Below are 22766 nucleotides of genomic sequence, written 5' to 3'. Positions count from 1 at the left end.
TACTGCTACCCGTTACGCTACAACATGCAATCACGGCAAACTCTGGAGTATTTTACCGCGGATTATAATGAAATTCGGATTATGAAAAGATTAACTTGCTACCAGTCTTGTAACCATTGAATATCAAGATATCTCGTTTCAGATATTCGATGAATTTTGTGACTATAAATGATTTTTCTATTATTTGATGTGAAAGATTTGATATTTAAAGTAAGAGAGCATAAAAATCGATTTTCGAGAACCAGTTATTAGATAAAAGCCTAAGCTGATAAAATAAAAATAGATAAAAGTTTTTACTCACTTGTCCATGTACTGCGTCAGCCTGACGTACGCGATGCAAGCAGCGTCCTCGCCGAGCAGATGGACATGGGGATTCAGGATCGTCGTATTGACGGCTTTGCAGTTCTTCCCCAGGACTGCTTTAAGTTTTGATAAAAAGCAAAATGCACGTTATTCGAATACCGTATGGCACGTACCGTACGACGTATGATCGTATAAACTTTTTAGAATATTAGAACGAGATGCTAATAGAAACAGGAGACAGGAGAGAAAGATAGTCTACTAAAAGCTGTGACAAGTACCGCAGAAAGCAAGAAGAAAAAAGAAGGAAAGATAAAGCAATACTAAAATTGTATATTTCAAATAGAATTCTGCGTTGCACAGGGTCAGGCACGCTTCTCGTCAGAGTGCTTTCTGCAACATCCTATGCAAAGCTTTCTAATTTATGCATTACGATAGAAATTTAACACCATTCATCTTCATGAAATCCGAATCAGTATTAAAATGAGAGAAAATTTCAAGAAAACTTGAGATAGCGAACTCATCTCGCAAAAATTTCACTTTCGTTTCGTTAAATTTACAAGTCACATAATGTAAAACATAAAGTAAATCTTAAAGTAACAGTCTCTGCAAATTAATTAGTTTATGAAATGAATTAATTTTATTAATCCGATTTTATGTTTAATTTTAGTTTTAGTTGTACGTGGAAAGACTACATAAATTCTGGACTGTAGACGGACCAAATTTGTATTTGAATCTCGCATACAGAGAACGCTCAAAGTTTCGCGAGAACGTAATGCCTTGCGACTCGACCAACCGCACAGAAACCGCACAGATAACATATGTCTTTAAAGGATCCTCAGTGACCCGGTAATTTTAGAAATACCTCCGTCTGCTTGGCCCTGTGCACGCTATTAGTCAGTAAATTAAAGGGAAGTGCAGTAAGAAGCTAGATTAACGTTAATTCAGAGTTTCCGCGACGGCGAGCGCGTGTGCATCGACTGACCAGTCTCGTATTACGCCATTTAGAAAATGAACACGTCGACGTATAAGTCATACGTGGCTGCGTTGGTATCTGGAACAACTTCCGTCGTCAATTCTGATAATTTCGCGTAAATAAAGTACGAATTGCTCTCAACCTTGTCTAGAAATGTGTTATAAGTACCAAATATTACAACTACTCACATTATTATACTTTTACCAGATTGAAAAGGAATTTCTTTTAACTTAATTGGGGAAACATGATCTCTAAAAATAAATTTGTCAAAATGTAAGCAATAAATGTATGGAAACAAGTATGAAAACATGCGTCCTTGTTATTGGTAATTAAAGAACAACAAAGTTGTTGCAAACAACACTGCGATCAAACAACTTTGCATATAAACTCGACGAACTCGATCACAAACCCAATCAATAGGTCACGGCGGTTTTTCGTGCTACAGATGACGTCGTAAGCTGTTCTCTTGAAGCATATATAACATACATAATGTTTCATTATCGATTAATTAACCGTTGAGGGAAAAATGCAAACTTTTAGCTGCTACGTTTGTTATGTAAAATAAAAAAATACGCTGCTCTGAAATACGCGACGAACGCCCAACATTAAACAGTGACGCAAATGAGTTATATATAATTACCATTATCAAAGTAAAATTTGTGGAAATCCATTCCCTCGACTAAATTACCTAGAGCTTCCGGTTCGAACGCGGTCAGGTGTGGATCACAGATTTTCCTGAAAGCATACAAAAAGGATCGGCGTGTTCTGCATCGTATAAATTATTCAAGAACACGGATACGTGTGTAGCCACGTATAAGGATTTGTTTCAAATTTTATGTCTAACAATTCGCAATTGAAATAAATGTCTGTAATAAATAAGTTTAATATTCTCCCTCCATGTAAAATTATAATTTTCACTGTACAAAAGAGAGAAAATTCAATCTCAATCAACGTCATTGCAGCGGAGTTTGTGCAATACTCTCATTCGTCGAATAATTGATCCGTTCATCATTGATCGCTACTTACGTGTACGCCTCGAAATCTCCGGTGTTGATGCTCTCGATCAATTGCTCGGTCATCTTGATGATTTCCTGTCGGCGTGCTGGAATCGTCAACAGATAATGAATCAATCGGTTCATGCCGAGGCGTCCGGCACGCCCGTCGGGCTCATACCGATACATTTTACGGCACAAACACAGTCGCATGCATCTTTATCTTTTTATCAACTTCTCTAAGCCCTACACCATTTGTGGCCCCTGGATTTGTGCGCAGGAGCGATGAGCCAGAGTCGCGCGAGTAACTAGTTTCCTGTGTCAAGCGCAATCGCGTGCCAGATTCGTGGTCACTCTATCACGATTCTCCTCATTAAAAACCGAATCTCCACACGGTCTAAACGAAACTGTTCCGGAAACTGTTCGGTCGCTAATTAGAACGCTGGAAGTTTTAACCGAATTCAATCAGCCTGTCAGAATCTCTGAACGAAAAGGTTGAATTGTTTAAAATTAAAATTTTTATATTTAATTTCAAGCTTTGCTTCAATGAAGCTTCTTAATTTTGAGAGGAAATAATGAAGTTATGAAGAATAATGAGGAAAGAATATATAAATATAATTATAAAAATAGACAATGTTAAAGAATATATTAGAGCAATGATTATTCTCGGTGTGCTTTTCAAATTGGAAATCGTAAAAGAAAGCTGAAAGAACAATTGTGGATTTTGAGATATTTTGTGTAGCACTTTAAATAATATAACGAATGTAACTAAAATTGCCATTCAAATTAGCGACTGAACAATGCTCGCGTCTCTGTTGTTCTCCATTCTTACGTTCGCTCGAGTTATCACTTCGTTCACTCAACGTCGCATTCATTCATGCATTCGTCCAGGCACCCAAGCTCGGCAAACGCGATTTTTCGTGCTCTTTTCGTCTGGATTTGTTTCGTGCGCGTAACGCACGTGCACGCGTGAATCCAAAGACGTGCGTCTAAATTGTTGTCTCTACAAACGAACGGCCGCTCGTTGGATTATGCCAAAAGTATCAAACTATTCCATTCTCTTCTCAACTTTGTTGACTACTGATATTTATTACGATTTTTACATTATTGTAATATTTTATTATAAGTTATTTTCTACAAAGAGACTACACGTACATACATGAAACTGGAAAGAAATCGTTTAATTTAAAATCTTTGACTGAAAGCCATTATTTTTCCTACGTAATGTACGACCACAGCATATAAATATTATTATAACTATTATAACTATTTAATAACATTATATAACTATGCTTTTTAATCCAACGGGGCGACGGCGCGTTCGTCGATGTTACTTACGTTACAGACCAGCAATCGTGCACACGGAAATTGTGATCATTCCTCTTGGACGAAGCATAGTTCCGCGAGGCGATTTTGAGAGTGTCCAGATCGCGCGATAGTACACTCCATTACTTCGCATCTTTTTCATTATTGTATTACACCCCTTGCATGTATCTAGCAAGTGGATCAATTTCGTGTGAAAGACGCCTTCCTCAGAGAAATTGGACGATCGAGACCTCGCATCGGAACGAATCGGCGTACAATTAAATACTCTTTAAGAATCATCAAGCTGCGTGTAATGGCCTAATGCTTCTAATGACCGTCGCTGAGAATGATCATGAAATTTGGAGGCGCGCGACTCTCCTGGGCAAATTATGAGCAAATTACGCGCGATTTAAAATGACGATGCGCCGTAATTGATGAGAAGCAATTACGCGATCGGATTTTCTTGCGGGAGATGGAGATCAAAGAAAAAAGAAAGACCGTCATCACTTGGGCAAACGCTGTCGTTCTCGCGATACCGCTACCACCACCATCTCACAAATGGCTTTATTACACTGCTGGGCGCGTGTTCCTACTGTCCTAACTAATTAAACTTTACCGCACACCTCGAGTATTCTACTGCGGAGCTAACAATCCCGGTCCTCCGATCGATCTGTCTTTGGGATATGTTTATCGTCGTAATGAGCATGATGCGGCTCACAGTTGTACGTGTTATCATTACCCGGCAATAATTACATGGATTACGTGGGGAATATCAAACTTTACTCGTTCGACACCCGGCGAATTTGGATTATCCATGGACCCCCTGTGCAGCGTAGTTTGTCACAGTTGAGACACGGGAGTTGCTAAACGCGCACGAGTTTATCCTTGGAATATTTTCGAGAAAGCTCACGATGTGAAAGTTATACGAACGATCGATCGGAATCACGAGATGGTCTCTACGAAAGTCAGGAAAAATGATTACAACGAATCCTCGCAAGAGCGGGCATCGCGTTGCATGCTCAATAACGATCACTTTGCTGTGTAAAGATTTCTACGGAAGATATGACTAGGAATTCTACGCTGTACGGTAATTACGGTATATCGATATATATCGCGAGCGACGTGTGTAACGAAATCCCTGGCGTGTTCGCCGAGTGGAGAACACATTGCAGTAACTGGGAGCTGAAGCACCACGGAAAAACGCGCTATTAATGCATCATATAATAACGCCGAATAACAACATCACGCCATTCTGCGAAGCTGCGCTCCGCGTTGTGCTAAAAAAGCCAAGGGAATTGCACGAGGAACTCGAGCTGAGAATAATTAAAATTTAATTTGCCTCAGCTCCCGCTCTCGCGCAATGTGCTTCCGCTCGCGAATTCATAAACGGGGTGAAGAAACCGGCGAGCCTCGAAGGCAGTCCTCCCTTCGACCCGTTCCGATTTCTTCATTCTCGCCGGGCGATTCTCTTCACTTCTTTCCCCGCCGCTCTTGCGACGTAATTTCGCACTTTACCTGAGCACTGGGAGTTCGTCGAGAGCTGGCTGCAGGTCTTGATAGGACACACGATTCTTATGTCTACAAGCAATATACATCCCTTTCGTATTAAAAAATGAGGCGAAGGCGGGACATGGTGTTTTCAAGGCAATACGCAAGCTGCTTTTTACGCGCGCACGAGGAGGATTAAGCTTCGTCCGACGGCGATGATCGAGTGCATCGAATCCCGCTAACGATGTGTATTTAGCGAGTTATAACGATTTACCAACCGCGTGTTGTATTACGTGACAATCCATTCCGCATCGCGCGTAATGGTGTCCGTCCCATTCGCCCGTCGAAGATTAAAGTAACGAGAGTAATATTCAATATACACACAACGCGGTAATCGCGTAATGTCCGCGGAAGCGATCCACCGTATAACGTCCCCCCGCCGGTTTTTAATTCGATCGAAATGTGGGAGCTATTAGCTTAATCCTCACGTGCGGTATCGTCTAAGAGGATTAACCGTCTCCCCCGAGACTTTCGTATCATTATCCGTTCTCTCGTTCTCCTTCTGATTTCTCGTTTCCCTTCGTTGTTCCATCGCGTTTCGCGACACGATGGGACTTTTCAGCGTCGAGTTATCTTTCACCTCGTCAGTATCAATATGCGCGCTGCAGCATCCTTTTCACGTAACGCGCACACGGTGCACGTTGAAACAAAAACGCAAACGCACTCTCCGTGTTCTCTCCACACCTTTCCTTTTATTGTCTTATTATTATCATTGTATTAGATACGACATGGAATTACGGATTCGACTGGATCCTCCTGGCCCCTTCATCTCCTCCGTAAGACGATCGCGACAGTCAATCGAGAGAGGATTCTCCATCAACGACCACGCAAATATTCGAGATCCTATCACGAGGTAAGTTGATTACGTCCTGAAATTTCATTCCGGCCAACAAGGGACATGCGTTCGAAAAACGTGCCGTGGTTGTATCGATTATAAAAGCTATTATGAAAACTCATCAACGCGGCCGGCAAGGCTATCTAGTAGATAGTCCAGATAGAGCGAGCGAATGCGGCAGTTATGGCTAGTCTCGTCGGACTCGGTTACTTACTACTTGCTTGCGATGCGCGGAGATAGCGTCACGCTGAACGTGCGGTATGATGGATGGTCGAGCATAATCAAGGGAATTCGACCCATTCATTACTACTTCGTGATGAACGACGGCCCGAAATGTATACCTATCTTGGTATCATCGATGTCGATGCGAGACTGCGTCTATGCAGCCCTCTGCACGCTTGAGAATTTCGACAACCGCCTAACGTCGGACCAGAAAGATCAGGATTGCCGTTCAGCTGTCCCCTAACTTTTCTCTCGGCGCCTCAGCTTCCTGGAGGATGGGCGTTCGTCTTTCTTGACGCAACGTTCGATCGCGCATACCGCGACGTTGTTCCCCTGAAAGCTTCTGTGACGCAGAAGACTTCGATCCGACACGGTCGCATTCTGCATCTCAAGCTTCATCGAAAGCTACCTACGCGGAAAGAAATGTATGAAATCGCAATGCCGATCGGAAACGTGACGCAGTCACAAGATTACGTAATCTGGCGTCCTCGGCTCGCACATGGAATTTAAATTCTGTCATCCGGAAGATTTCACGGGAACAACCACGCGCTAACTCATTGAGAAACAAAGTTGCTGTTGTATCATCTGTCAATTTATTTCAACCATTTCCCGGATCCTCTCGCAGAATAATCTGGAGCGCATCCTGGAGTTTTCACGGCACACGATAATTTGATTTTATTTCTCCCGTGGAGAGATCTGCGGTTATCCTAGTGTCTACCGTTCAAGGAAAGGCAACTTGCGCCCGACTCGCGTTCAAGTCTCACAGCAAGCCGCAAGACGTGAGGCTCCAGCACGGCGGTTGCTGCGCGCTCCTCCCGCTCGCGTTTCCTCCGCCGAGCTCACGGGCGCCGACGGTCCCCTTACCGTCTTCGGGATCCTCGTTCAGCATGTAGCCCGTCCGGGCCGCGTACCGGCTGGCGTCGCTCGTCCGTCGCACTTCCTGCTCTGCACGTTTCGTTTTTTTTGCAGGGTGGCGCATGCAGGGGCGGACACAAGGCGCGCAATCGCGAGGCGTACGCGGTACGTGCAGCATGCAGAAACACAGACACAGACAAACTGGTAATACAACGCCGACATGCAATATCATTAGACTCATGGACAGGGGAGAGGAGGAGGAAGAGGAGGAGAAAGGCAATAATTTGCCGGCAATTCGCGAGCTTCGTTCGGAATTCAGAAACAGATCCCGATCAATTAGACGTTTGTATCAATTATAGCGTTTGTAAAATCGATATTGGAATCCAGAAATGTGTCTGAAAAAATCGGAAGTCGCTTCGCGAGTCGATTTTTCCCTCGGAATTTCATTGTTACAGTCACGTCGGGCGTGACGGAAATATCCAAAACTTGCGCCTCGACCTCGCGGAATTGATCTCGTTCTTCAATCTCTTGTTTCATTCTCGATTCAATCGCCGTTCATAATGCACGAGGCTCGCGAACCGCTGTTCCGAGCGAGCGCGTTCGCCACATATTGTATTCGTGGAGCTAATCTCATCTCGGCGCGCCATTTAGGTATCAACGTTAATAATCGCATTAATATCAATTGCCTCGTTTGTGCGCGCGACAGTCGCTTGACACGATGCCGGTCAAGGTGACGTCCCGTTGGATAATACCCCAGAAGACAGAGAAGCTTCTCCCAGGACGAGCTAAATCGAGCTTGCGAGTTATAGGCTTAGACGGGACGAATCGCAGTTGCGAATAAAGAGGATGCAGAGAGTGAAGAGTATAAATTTACGCATGCTCGACGATGCGCTCGGAAGACCCCAATCGGATTATGCACATTTCTATCTTTGTGTTCTCCACGACTAAAGAAATGCTGAATGGAAGCTTGAGGATTTTCCAGAATAGACTGCCGCGTGCGAGATCAAATGCAATCATCATCCGTTGACATTATGCGTCAAACGTTCATCTACGTTGCGATCCATTACGAAAATGGAAAACGACCGCGTCTTGCAATTTTCTAATTGTATCTTCCAACGCATATGGAGCGTGATCTTGTCGCATTTTGAATTTAAAAGCAATCCCGGTTGTATAAATGGGTCGGGAGATATCAGTCTACATTGAGGGAAAATGATTTCCGAGCGCATCCAATTTTACTTATCGCGGTGTGTCGAGAGGAAGCTCGACAGTCATAACAAACGCGGCGTGCACTCCATGTATTGTAATATCGCAACAATGGCACTACATCGATCGTAAATCGGTGACCAACCGGACTGACCGTAATTAATCCCGCCATTTTTAACCATTCATTATTCGCTTTATCCGCGAACCGCGAACGAAGAGAACGTGGCCTAGCTTAGCAGTCGTCCCCGTAAATCATGGCGAACATTAACGCCGATTATTTATAGACGGCGCGAACGAATGCGCGGTTTTCGGATATTATTTCTGTCCAGTCGCCTCGTAAATATTCCATGCGACCGTATTCCTTCAATGTATTTCTCTCCGAACGTTATCGGCTTTCACGGCAACGTTTTATGCCTCGTTTCGTAGGCAAAACCCCGCCGCCATTTTCGTAGAGAATCACGCACGAAAAGCCCATATCAAAAAAAGGATAAAGATTCGGCGTTTTCGAATGCAAGAAAAGAGAAAGATCCCCATGTAATTCCGGTTATTCCTCCTGAAAACGCGCGCAATTCCTTTTTCGATTTCAGCTCTCGCGCGGAATTGTTCGGCTTGGATCATTCTCGATCTTGGTCAATCCCTACTGATCCGGTAATGATCGGATCAACAACAGTACGGCATGCAGCGATGATCGCGGACTGAAATCACGATACCGTTTTCCACCCTCTGGGAAAAGGAGTCGAGGTTTTTGATGGGGTGGCGAGCAAGGGGTGGAGGGCGTGCTAGATTATCGTGCTACAGACCGATGACCGAGGAATCCTGGCGTCGTGACGTGGTCGGCCCGTTGCTGTTGACATGGTGGCTGATACTGGCCGGCGACGACGGCGACGCGCCGGCCTGGCTGTTCTGGCTGTTGTTGCTGCCACCGCTGCTGCTACCACCTCCTGCGCTGCCAGCTAGTCATGCAATCAACCAACCAAACACGAGCTAGTGTCAACGTCAAAGAAGCCTTCGCGCGTCATGTCGCGTCGCGTCGCGTCGCGTCCGGTATCCGACGCTCCCTTGACCGGCGATGACCGGCGGTCGACTCGCGCCCCCGTCTTGGGCGATTTGCCGTTTACGCGAAAAAAAAGATACAGTATAGTATAGGGTAAATGAGATTGTGTCACAAACGCAAATCGTTTTCGACTCGTTTACGATAATTATAACGTTGATGTATTAGGATTTCATATTTGTGGTGATAAAAGTAACTGGTTCCGAATTTCATTGATTATAGAGAGAAATTGATTTAAAGTTGAATAGGAGAGATAGATTAGAGTTGAAATTTGAGAGAAGTTATAATATCTTTGTCCCTGTCTTTTAGCAGAATATATTTGTAACTTTACACGTGCCAAATTTATTTTGCTTCAGACTATTCAGACAATCAAATTTATTTGATCAATCATTGGTGTCGCTCTCACGGGACATTTATGTCATTTATTCCTTTCTGATTGTACGTCAAACGGATTTCTCGCGAAATTCATCGAGAACGAACGCGAGATGGTGTAAAACGTGATCGATCTTCACGTCCTTGTCATCGTCATCGTCATCGTCGTCGTCGTCGTCTATTCTTGTGCTCAAATCCGTAAATAATAAAGATCCGACGAAAGAACGCGGAGCAGGAGCCGTCGCGTGATATATCGCCGGAAAAGCGAGCCGGCGAAAATACGCCGCGCGGTGTGTCTTGCCATCGCGCGAATTCTGTGTGTTCGATGGTGAGAAAGAGAGAAAGGTTGAAACTTGAGGAGGTAAAGAAAGATAGAATCGCCGGTCAAACGGACGTCCGGTCAATCGACGGGATAAATCGATTATTCATCGGACAAGTACTGTCTATCGCGTGTGCGCGGGTGTAAGCGTGTCGGGGAGAGATATCGGGGAGCGGCGTGGAGAGAAGCGGCACGAAGGGCTAAAAGAAAGGGTCGCTTCTCTCCCGACCCCGTCGCACCTCCTATGGCAGTTCGTCGAGCGAGGATTCCGTCTGTCATGTCGGAAAAATCGCCGGTTGGGATGTGCGACGGTGAATGCGAACACGCGAACGCGGCAAGGATGGACAAGCTGTTGAGTGAAACCAAAAAGGGGGCGAAGGGTGGGTGTGTGAAAAAGCGGCAAATTTACGCGAGCACCATAAAGATGATGCGAGAGATAGATAGACAGAGAGAGCAAGAGCCGAGGGAACGCGTATTGTGACGGATCGCGTGAATATATGGTATACCAGACCGGAGAGAGAGACGGGGGTGATATCGCTGTGAATTCCAAGTCATGCTCTGGCTCTCTAAAGCGGAAACGGCTCGACCGATTCCTGCCTCGTCCTCGTTTTATCGGGGAGATTACTGCTGTGCGCCGGGGCGGCCAAATTGTGCGGCATGTATATATTGCATGTGTGTGTGTGTCTCTATGTGGTGCGACTCACTACGGAGAATCACGATCAAGCGTGGAAGCAGAAATGGGTCATCCCGCTTGGGCAACCTTACCGATTCGTCGACCGTCAGACCGCCGCTGGTTGCGCTTTAGCGTCTCCTTCCTGGTGCGTGCCTATCTCTTGTCCTGCGACACGAGGAGATAGAAAGAGAGAAAAAGAAATAGACCGCAATGTTCAGTAACGGTTTCGTTCCGCAAAAGTCTCCCCTCCGCGAGCGAGGGACATCATCGACGGTTTTCGCGATTTATCGCCTCGCTTCCGAGTAAGCTGCGATCGATAACGCGCACTTGACGATATCATGATATCGCAAGAATCGCAACTGATGTATTCATACTCCGCGATAAGTACTCCGGCTTATCTCCGAGTCCTGATGCGCGTGTCTTATCGTGCACCCTCATTTCCCTTCTCCCTTTCAGCCTTTACGTCGCGCTGAACGGCTCTTGAATACCGAATGGAGAGAAATATCTGAGAGCAACGTCGTTGGAAACAATTTCACGTCTCGGCGAGTCCTCGAGCAGTCAGAAATTTACACACGCCACATCATGCGAGTATGACCGTTTTACAGCTGCGATTGGACGCGTTCAGTCGACACAAGTGCCAGCGAATTCGATCCGATACAATGATTTGCACTTGAGAGATTCATCAGCTCTCCGAGCATCAGCACGTCCATTCTCTCAGATCACCATTTCACACGCGAGATCGAGAGACAGAGCTCGAGAAGCACCTCTTCATCCGACGAGAGGCAAAGAGAGAGAAAGAGAGAAGAGAGCTCTAGCGTACGATTCCCTCGCACTGAGATAAAAGAGCAGTCGGAGCGTGCGAATGGCAATATCAAAAATGCGTCCGGCAAAAGAGCCATCGCGAACGAAATTCACGATAATTTTCCATTGCGAAATACGGCCGGCAGAGCGGAAAATATTCCGAGAGCTAATATCCGACACTTTTAACGTGATCGTCATTGTAATCCCGGCTTTCATCCTCTTTACCAATTCGTATTCGCTGTATCAACGCGGTCGTAATCTATCGTAATCCGTAATTGAAGCTGGACAAATTCGCTCGCTCGCTCGTGGATCAATCGACGAGTGAAAGATCATCTGTAGCCGACACCTGCCGCGAGATCCGCCCGGCCGTATCTTTCTCCCAGTGCGTGCGTGCGAGAGCGACTCCACAACGTCCATTAAACTGATGAGCTCGAGATGTAGGCGGTGGTGGGATCCAAAGATTTGATTTCGACCGAGTTTCCTCGTGCAGACTGAAAAAAGCAGCAAGGCTGACCGGGAAATCTTCGGTTTGCCGGACAAGATCGATCGATACAGCCGCCTGCGGCGATTTCCAAGTTGAGACTCGGCAAACGCGAATGTAGGATCTTTAAAATCGCGGTTGGCTTGAATTTTCATTTTCCGGAGTTTACCGAGAAAATCCTCATTTTCATTCCGAGAGACTCGGGAGGATCCCTCGGGAGAAAACCGCGGCTGCCAATCGAGAGTGAACGTTCGCACCGAATCCCACCACCGGCTGTAAAATCCTGAATTTACCTTGGGCTCCTTGAAGGAGAACCGCGGCAATTCCGAGGGGGTTGCCCGTACCCTGAATCTGGGCCTGGGTCTGGTTCGGGGCCTGCTTGTTCGCCATGGTCGTGGCCGCGCCGACTGCCCTGGAGAACGCGGACATTGTCGCGGGGCTGCTCGGAGGTGTACCTTGGAAGCAGCCAAGAGCTTTTGTTTCCGGGATCTTGTCATTTTTTTTCTCTCGGGAGAGGAGAGCAGAATGCATCGATCAGCAGCAACGCGGGGAATAATACAACAAATGAGGAACGATATACAACAATCACCAAGCATATGAGGCAAGAAGCGAGCGCTGGAAGGCCACGCCGCAACGACGTGGCCCATGATTTATTTCGTCGTGTTACCAAGAACACATACCGAGGAAAGGTACACGAGGAAACGTTCTCGGGGAAAAAGCCTTGGGTATCGATCAATCGCAACGAAGAGCGCGTCGGGAACAAGGCGAAGTCGCAAAGTCGCTTCGCTTGTCGGAACGTGGCCGCAACGCGGCCCATTTCTACGTTAACGAGTGTGTGTTAGCACAGTATTATTGAGCAACATCGATCGTTAGCTTCATCGATTTTATACGACACCGACACATTGGAGTTAGTATCGGGGAGCATTCCTTGAGGAAGCGCAAGCATCAATCGTGGATAAAAATTCCGGGGATTAGTTGAGGATTAGTCGAAGAAATTCGTACGGCCAACAACAACAGGAAGACACACTCGGACGTGTTAATTGATCAACGGGATGACTTGTGAGCGACAAATTGTCGGGACACCGAGACAAGTGGCGTCAAAGCGTAATTATACGCGCGTAGCAATGGCCTTGTGCGGATGTAAAACGAGAATGCGCGGCAAATTTTCGCTCGCGCGTCCGCATAGACGAGGTTTATTCTCGAAATAGATCCTAGAAACGCTTCTGTGATCGTGACCCGGCTCTGCGTGTAGTAGCCGCGTCGCAACCGCGTCGGGAGTTCATTTTGCACGAGACGCCGTTAGAGACAGTCCGCGAGATTAATATAGAACCGGTGATCGGCGTACACGGTGTTGTAGACTCGTCGCACTTCATCCGCGAGTTCTTTAACTATTTTGGAGTAGATCACTCTTAATCGAAGCGCTCGGGCATCGATAATCCTAAGGATTATCGAGGAACCGGGAATATATCCCGGGTTACAGAGCGTTAAGTCTCGAAATATAGTGTACAACCATTTCCGGCGAGAACTTTAATTCAAGCGCCAATCCGCGGATACGTAAGTATTCAAAATTAATGTTCAAGTTGGCGTTCATCTTCAGTGGAAAAAATCGACTCCAAATTGACCACGGGATTCGTGAATAAAAACAGCTTCTGGGAAAACTTCGAGATCACGTTGTGCCAAGTTATTAATTACGAAATTAATAATTCGTACTCTGAGTAATGGATAAAACATCGTTAACGGAATGTTTCATCCAAGAAGAAACCATCGAAAGCGCGTTTACGTCAGGTAGCTTCCGCTATTCGAAGTGTCGAGCAAACAAACGCCAACGCGAAGACGTGGCCGTGCAAAATAAGGATGAACGTGCACGCGTGTGACAAAATTACACGATGCAAGTCTGCAGGGACTCACCATAGGTCTCCACGTACTTGGACGAGCTGGGCACGCTATTAGTCGACATTGCGACGATCTTCCGTGAAGCGTTTTCACTGAGGCACGACTGACACCGCGATGTTTCCACGTTGCACGGTACGACAAACGTGCAAAATCGCGTTCGCAGAGAAGAAAGAGCACAGCAAAAATTGGAAAGTCTTCCGCGACAGACCGATGAACGAATTCGCGTTAATCGTTAAGCGGAATTTAAGTGGAATCCAAAATCGCGAGGCGAGCTGCGAGGTTTCGCTCGCTCGCGATGACGACGTCTAGAACCGCTGCCGATCTATTTTCAAGTAATGCCAAGCGGCCAGGTATTTCTGTTGACACTACATATCGTGAGCGAGGCGAGTGGCGCCGCGATGTCTTTCGCTGGCAGAATCGTCGATTTGACGACGACGCAAACGGGAGCATGCAGTTAACAAACAGTTTTTCGCATAAATTCTCACTGAAAATACCAGGAAGACTTGAGAAAGTCTCACATGAAGCCTAAAAGCGTGAAATCTCAAAAGAAACATGGTCCGCGATCGCGACTGCACAAGCTCGCGAGGAACGATTTAATTTGGATGAAAAGAACCGTACAGGATTACGCAGGACGATTGCGTAAGATACTTCCACGGCGAAGAAATTACGAAGAAATCGTAACCGTGTATATTCTGGGAATAATGTTTCTGCTAATAATAGATCGACCATTTGCGAATGCTTTTTCCTCGCGCTATTGATCGAAAGGGGAGACTGCGGATGTTGTTGCTCGACGAGCGAGATATAGTTATCATCGGCGAAGGAAGCCCTGAAAAGATCGGTCCAGCTTCGTTTTGAGTACGTACGTAATTTTACTTAGGCTCAAACAGTTCGCATAAGCGAACTCTCCATGTTAGCGAGGTAGTTAGGGCTTAATTATAACTTTTGAGTTAATTATCACCGTGGCGCGGTTTCCGTGAGGCTCTTATTATGGCGTACTTGTAACTAATTTGACGAGAACGACTTCATTATGCGCACGTTTGTTCGCCCGAAGAATCGACACGATCGGCGATGTTAGAGCTCTCTCATTATTTTATTACTTCTGAATTCACTCGTTTCCCGATTACGGCTGTGAATACTAACGACTCGATTTATCGCCGCTTCAAGCAAAGATGTGGCCATCGTCGGCTCTTCAAGAACTTGGGACTTAAAGCAGAACGTTTTACATTAAGAAATGCGAAAACAATTAGATCAAAATTAGAAATTTATCTTGTATTATCGATTTTATTCTATCGATAAATATCGTCTTTTGCCTTAATACAATGTAGGATTTCAGACTATCCTGTTTAGGATAATTTATCTCTCACTTAGAGAAATAAATTATCGATTACCAATAAATCAGTAAATTGTATTAAAAAATACACTAATCGTTTTCGCACCTTTGTATGCTAGTCTGCGAAAGATTATATTAATTGGAACACATATACCATTAGTCATCGTGTTAGTAATGAAGTGAATTAATATGCTGTCGCAATCTATTTGGTTAGATACTGACGTCTAAACACGGCAATTCAAAGGGTACATAATGCAGCCGCAAGATTCGACAATCAACTTGATTAATGCCAATCACGATAATCCGCAAGACATAATCTCTGGCTGCATTCGCGCATCAGCTGCGAGATGCAGTTTTGCAGTCGTGCAATATATCAAGAAGGGGCTCAGGAGGATCCTCGTTTCGGGGACTGCGGGATTAATTTTGGATTGATTAGCGAGGAAACTGTCATACGTAGGGGCAGAGAGAAAGAGAGAGAGTAAAAGAAAGAGCCAAAGAGAGAGTAGGAGAGAAACGGAGCATTCTCTCCGGAGTGTTAGTCGGCGAAACGAGGGGAGATACGGTAAATCCGCCATACGATTTCGCAGAAGCGGCAACAGAAAGGGTGCAAAAGCTCGGGCTCGAAACTCGGCGCGGAGTCTCTCGTGAAATTGGCCTCCCCCATCCGCGATGATCCCTCAAGTCGGATCAGTATCCTTCTCTATCCCATAATATCCGATCGACATCCTGGGATATGTTTGATCATCGAGTTTTGCAGTCTCTTTTCTTTTATATCGCGATGTGTCGCTATTTTAATAACCGGACATTAAGTTGTAATTTAGTTTTCTTACCGAATTTTATTATCAGTATTTTAATTACCGAATACAATTAAATTGCATAAATGGAATTTGTATATTGCTTCAAAATGTTCAAAAGATATTAGGTCAGTCAAAGAGTTCGGTCAGTTCGGTTCGATTTTCAAGTTTTCAAATCAATTTACGTTTAATATAGGCAACAATGTTGATAATATCTATCATAAACAATAATGTCTGCGTCATAGACAATGATTGATGGTTGATGAATAATTTGTTTTTACTGAATGCAATAAAGTACAATTTGACGCAAAAATCGAACCGAATTTTTTGACTGACCCAATAATAGATATTCGAAAATGTGTGGATATTGATTGAGTGATTCTTGAATTGAGACGAAATGCATGCGGATGATTTTTCGGAGCGCGAGCACGTAAGAATGTATCGTTTCCGAGCGCCGCGATCAGTCGGTGAAGTTATATAACGCCATTTCATAAATCCCCCTTTATTAAAGGCGGTGAAGATTTACGATATCGCGCGCGGCCCCCAAGATATCACGCCGTCCAACTTCAGCCGTTTTGATTAAAAAGATTTCGGCGCAATTTCCCGTTAATTTGCTGAAGCGCAATTTTTACTGGAGCGATTTCGTGTCCACTCGCTCCATTTTGAAGCCAATTTTCTTTGTAGCTGCTTTAATTCCTTCGTTACGAACTCGTTGCTCGCGTGAAAACACGAAATTCTGAAGATAAATTAACTCGCAGCTATTACGATAAGAAATTTAGTTATTATAAAAGCCTGATGTTGATAAGCGACTTGTTACTTTTGCATTATACAGGTTTATGTCGCATACAGTAATGACGCGTTACAATAACTGATCGTTTCGATATAAATCTCCTCGAAAACATTCTGCTATTAAATTAATAATTTTTATTGGAACGTAGCAGCGCGGTAAGTAATTAATTTTAATCTGTTAATCGTTTAATTTCTACACGGGGTGAATAACCATGGCGCGTTCGAATGCCGCGATGGCGTGATTTCACGAAGGTGCATTTACCGCAAAATATCGTTGCGATTACCATTAGTTGCGGTCAGCTCTTGACCGACTGTTCTGCGGAAATCCAGTTGAATACGGACATTCAAGCCGAATCGAACATATTCTCGAATTGGACTATCCCGTAAATCAAACCCGCGAGTAAAACGAGAACCGGCACTTCCGCACGTACGGCAAAGATAATTCTCGCCTCGCGCACTTTGGATTTACGTAAACGTGAATTTATCTGGCTGGTATTCGCGAATGCAAGAGTAGATACGTCAGCAACGTATTCTGCGACAATGCAGAATTATCTATCGTTCGGATAAAGCGTCGTATATGTAATTTGATAATGCACGAAACATCACGAAAGCACGAATTTTATCTAGAAAAGAAAAGAATACACGACTTTCGTCGGCGACGAAAATAAATACATCGAATACGCTAGGCCCGTTCGAAAAATTATTTTCAACACACGCAAATTACATTCGACGTAAATTGCGACTTGGAAGTACGAAGAACGTAAAATTACGGTGATGACTGTAACACGCAATCGTAACGTCACTGTGTTAATTATGTGTTTATATCTAACGCGTTCGCTCGCATTTAATTAAAAGCGCGCAATCGGGACATCTCCGGTTTAATTACGGATGAAAGCACGGATGGGAGAGGCCAGTGCGATCGCGAGACGTTCACAAAGTATTATAATGCACGAGATACGTTATATATGTAATAACGCAGTTTTTACATATTTAATACACAGAAGGAGAGACGTCGAAACGTCGGGAAACGTTTCTCGGTCTCGAGAGTTGGCTTTACCTTCGGGTTCTTTGGCAATGACCGTGCTGCTCCGGTCGACGCCGCCCTTCTTATCCTCTGTACAACATACACACATACATCACGTATATACGGATAATGCGACAGTTTATCATTACATAACGCCTAACACGATTATACGAGATATCGATAAAGCCACGTCGCACGACGAGAAGCTAAGCTTATTTTTTCTCGATTTTATGACTAACACATAAATATACACGTATATGTATAGATATTATACATAAGTCGACGATATCGTTTTCTTTGTTAAAGGTAGCACGCTGCAGAAAAGTGAAGCCCGCGCGATCGAACATATGTACATACATTCACGACCGTTGGATAAATGTTTTATCCACCGGTACTGTGAACACCGTGGAAATATTTCATATATTTCCAATTTCATAAAATGTGCATTTGCCTAAGAACGCGCGTGCATTATTACACTCGCAGTGAATTTGCTTATCGGGAATATTAATCGAGCGCTCGTTGAAAATGCATGAATAAAGCTACGAAGGAGTAGATTACATCGATCACTAGTCGCGGCATGTGAAGCGATATGAAGACTAGCTTCACTTTTCCACGGTGTACTTGCTTCATGCTAAGTGAGTATTTTCCTCGACCATCTTAATGATTACTTGGATTTTTAATGTAGCAGCGAGTGGCCGAGCTCCGTGATGTCGCACGAATTTTTCATTACACGCATTATCAATAAACAAAAAATACGTACCAAGAAACGCACTAATATAACAATATAAATCTCTTCAAATAAATATTTCTAATGTTTTGTAGAGAGCGTGGTAATTATTAGTATATGACAAGAAAAAGGGTTTCAGCGCAGACATGCGAGGAATTATTATCGATTACTTGCATGAACATCGATAATAATCACTCGACTCCTTCATAATCTTCAACAAAGAAGCTGACAGAGCTGCAATCTCGGTGGAACTGCCGGATGACGGTTCCGACGGGATTTCCACTCGAGTTTACCCAACTTCCAATGATATCCTTTCATGTCTTCATGCAAGATTTACATCACGAAGTAGATATTCCCAGCGCGGGCCGCTTTAAATCTCAATGAAGAGTCCGTACGAAAGTGGAATATATTACGCTGCTCCCTATGGTATTTTTTTATTGCGTTTGCAATATTTCGCAAGTGGCAAGACGAAGAGCCACCAAAGTCTTGATTGTCACGATCGGTTCGCCTGGCGCGAACTCGCTGACTCGCGGGAAATTACCTTGAGAGGGCAATAAAACGATCTACCACGTGAAACGCAAGAAGTTATTAAAAGTTATTACATACAGAAGTTATTACTTTGCGCATAACATCAATCGTGCGAATCGATTTCTTTCGCACCATTTCGGAGCATCGGCCACTACGCCGCGATAACGCTTAATGTATCACGATAACGTGTGTATAACTACAATAGCCTCGTGACGACACACGGGGATGTAACGTAACGTCGAGTACCGTTCGTAACTGACGGAAGCAACGATCGAAAATATCACAATGCTTGACTGATCTTTATATTTGAATATCTTTTCTGTTTGCTTTAGGAAACACGAGGAGACGTGCGGTGCCGTTACCATCGAGCGACACATCGAAAAGAAACGGTCATCAGACAGAACAAATCGGAATAGAATTGTCTGGTATAAGGGGGGGGGGGGGTCAGTGCTGGAGGGTGCACTTTGCAGCAAGAACGTGCATACGTCGACAAAGACACGTATCGATCGTACCTCGAGTAGTAAGGAAGTGCGATAAGAAATTGCGATACGTGCAGATCGCGCCGATCGTACGAAGCTTCGATCGCGATAAACATTCGACAAAGAATTACAGAGACCGGAAACAGATTATCGGTTCAATAATGAAAAATCTCAATTAACTTTTAATGTAACTAAACAATTAATTGAACTAAAGTCGCATTATAAGAATGTAAGATTTTTAACATTTTCTATCTTTATTTTCGATTATTAAAGTTATGAATATCTTTATAATAAAAGATTTAAAAAAATATATAATTAAGGAAATTAAAATGTATATTTTTTTCTCGAAACTTTTAATGATCCGTTTAAGTGTTATCACTTTACGCACGTTTAATTACCATCTTTGCAATACCGAACGCGAGCACAAAATTCGTGTATTAATCGTTAAACAGTCTAAGCACAAAGAAAAGCAATCGTTTAAAATCGCTCGAAATTACGGATAAAATTGTACACGAATCCCCGCGTTTATCTTTGGCTGAAAAATCATTAGAAAAAAACGAGAAGAAGATGCGTAGAAATTCTCCGTCGCGATAGTCTCGCGCTTATACTACTGAAATGTAAATCCTCCACCTATGTTATGGTCTCTCCAACGGGTCGAGACTTCGTAAAAAGCCGTACGACGGCGAGCAAGCGTGCAACAGCCGGGTTAGCATGCGAGAAGCGGATCGGCACACAGAAAAAAAGAAGAAAAAAAGAGGGGAAAAAAGATACTAGCTGGAGAAAGAAGTGAATGGAGTCGATTCCGGATCTCTCGACCGTTCGACTGCGTGGGTGAATTCAATCGACAGGCCAAGTGCGGGGTGTGCGACATAAAAGTGAGAACGGAGGCAAACAGAAGAGGGAAAGAGAAAAAGAACAAGAGCGAAAGAGAGAGAGAGAAACAGAAAAGTGCTAGACAACGAGAAAGAGAGGAGACAAAAGTGATACGGGCTGGTGTTCATAAATCCATAACACCCGAGCTAAACATCGAGAATCGAGACTTGCGACGACGACAAAGAAAGAGAGAGAGAGAGAGAGAGAGAGAGAGAGAGAGAGAGAGAGAGAGAGAGAGAGATAGAAAGAAAGAGTAATGTGTGTACGTATGTCTGTATATACCATATATACAGTGTATATGTAATTCGAGGTCTAGTGTGACAACAGTGACCTAGATCTAAGGGCGTGTTCGTGTGATGATGCAGGGGGTCCAGTAGAGGGTGAAGAGATCGTCCGAGGACGCGATCGCGATCGTGATCGCCTTCTCGAACGGTGCACGGTGGATGGAGTTCACGCAGAGAAAAGTACGTCGAGACCGCAACCGGATGGCACTTTGCACTTCGTTATTCGCTACATTGTTCGTGCAACTTTTGTCGCCGAAAGCCCCGACAAATCAATTCCAGTCTGATCCACGCGATTCGTCGCGAAAGCAGCGCGAATGGTTTCGCGGACGATGAAGCATGGAGCATCGTCGGTCGTCAGGAACAATGATAATCGTTCGGGAAGTTTTTAAATTGTCCGAGATAACGTGAGATAATTTGATGCTTCGAGAGACAATTCGAATGAGTTCTCGATGTTGAAATGATCATTTCAGCCGTTGGAAAGCCATTATCTCCGGTCGTTCGTCCGGTTTCCACAATCTCGCTCGATCGTGTATGAAACGGTCGTTCTCGCCGATTGTACTCGTCTCTGCGTGGCGTCGTAGCGCTAACAATCTATTAAAATGCCGAGAATTTTCATTATTGTCACTGCCACGTGAATTCCCGACTCTCGCCGCCCGTTCCCGAAATCAAGATGCATTCGAGCGTGCTCGACGTACCGTGCGGATGTACACGTTTCGCTCGAGCGATTATTCCGTTCTTTTCCCGTTCACTATTGCGCGACGTCCGAACGGCGGAAATTCATTTATCATCCCTTTTACTGGCAACAAGCGGCCGTTCCGGTCCCATCTGGTCCCATCGGTCTGGTTCGCACGGATAAAACCAGGAGACAAAATCAGCGCCAATCGAGAAGTCGCAACACGTAGCTTGAAACGTGGCAGCAAAATAGAGCAAGAGAAATGAAAAGATTCAATACCGGGGAAAGGTGTGTGCGGGCGTGAGGAAACACAAATATGCGAGAGACGAGATCTAAAACGTGCGAAAGTGATGATCGTGATATGTTCCCTGGAAAGCTCGCAGTATCGCAATTGAATGTTTCTCTTTTCGGCGCTACTGGTGTACTCGACGCGTGGGATGGGCCGATGCCAACATGTCCGCTAAGTATCATGAAAAGCGCAAAGAAACGGAAAACTACAGACAGACCGATAAAAATGCAGACAAGTCGGGGGAAGCCGCCGACGCGTGAACAAAGGCGCTCGTTGTCGACAATGGAGAGACCGAACTCGCGAATTACGATAGATAGGACAATTTCCCCTCGACAAGCGAGCCGAAACGAGCATCTTTCGTTCAAAGCGCGATCAAAGCATGATCGTGAACCGTGAAGGAGCGCAACGGCGAGAAAGTCAAAGAGCCTTCCTGCGCGCTAATTGCGGTCCCAACGGACAAAAGGCGGATATATACGCTGAAAACAGAAAATGCAAGCGAGAGCAGCGTGAGAGCCGGAGCGATCGTGGTCACCGGCCGTCGGAAAGTCGATACGAGCGAGAACGATACAAGAGGGGTACAATATGAAAAGAGAACAGAGAGAAACATGGGGAGAAATACACGCGCGACGATACCAGATTTCGCGATCGCCGGTTGTGACAACGCGTGCTGGACTTGCGTTACTGGTCTACAACGTGAATGAAACCTTGTACGTTTATCTACGGCCGGACTTTCGCACATCACGTAATCATAATATCTCATACAAGAGCAATATGTAACCATCACTAACTTTGCCTATTCGATTCGACTCGCTTTGCTTACTTGATTGTGCAATTTCTTGACTGAAGCTTGACACTATTACTACTCTGTTACTTACGTTATTAATCTTGGAAGGCTATTTTTATCGCAGCTGTGTGTCCCCGGTAATCACGAATCCGTCCGAATATCTCGTACTTGTAGAAAACTTTCGGAAAGAACGGCTGAAGCGCGGATTCTTATTAAAGCGATATGACGGACAGATCGTTAGCCGTTCAAGATTAACTTGTCGCAGCTAGCTCTACTTGGACTATTCTACGTATTCCATTTTCCTCGATGTACTACGTATTATTATATACGACGAGATAAAGCAAAAGTAGATCAAGAACCGCAAGT

The 22766-nt window shown here is 44.7% G+C and overlaps 1 protein-coding gene across 13 annotated transcripts in view; it reads right to left on the bottom strand.

Moving 5' to 3' along the window:
• The window catches only part of LOC105281406 (calcium/calmodulin-dependent protein kinase type II alpha chain), a 110680-nt gene that overhangs the window by 3602 nt on the left and 84312 nt on the right, over positions 1 to 22766 (bottom strand). For 2 of the 13 annotated variants that reach the window (XM_026968497.1, XM_026968496.1), the window contains exons 12-16: positions 17797 to 17853; positions 12227 to 12388; positions 2303 to 2378; positions 1917 to 2011; positions 302 to 419 (exon numbers count right to left, since the gene is read on the bottom strand). In XM_026968497.1, the coding sequence (XP_026824298.1) occupies positions 302 to 419; positions 1917 to 2011; positions 2303 to 2378; positions 12227 to 12388; positions 17797 to 17853 (508 nt within the window). Of the gene's footprint in view, positions 1 to 301; positions 420 to 1916; positions 2012 to 2302; positions 2379 to 5088; positions 5152 to 6755; positions 7124 to 9036; positions 9190 to 12226; positions 12389 to 17796; positions 17854 to 22766 lie in introns of those variants that run through there. The other 11 variants (XM_011342641.3, XM_011342640.3, XM_026968499.1 and 8 more) reach the window with 7 other exon arrangements.

The sequence above is a fragment of the Ooceraea biroi genome, chromosome 3 (genome assembly GCF_003672135.1).
Source record: "Ooceraea biroi isolate clonal line C1 chromosome 3, Obir_v5.4, whole genome shotgun sequence".
Classification (NCBI taxonomy): Eukaryota; Metazoa; Arthropoda; class Insecta; order Hymenoptera; family Formicidae; genus Ooceraea; species Ooceraea biroi.
The sequence above is the reverse complement of the archived record's forward strand: the minus strand, read 5'-3'. Positions and strand labels throughout refer to the sequence as shown.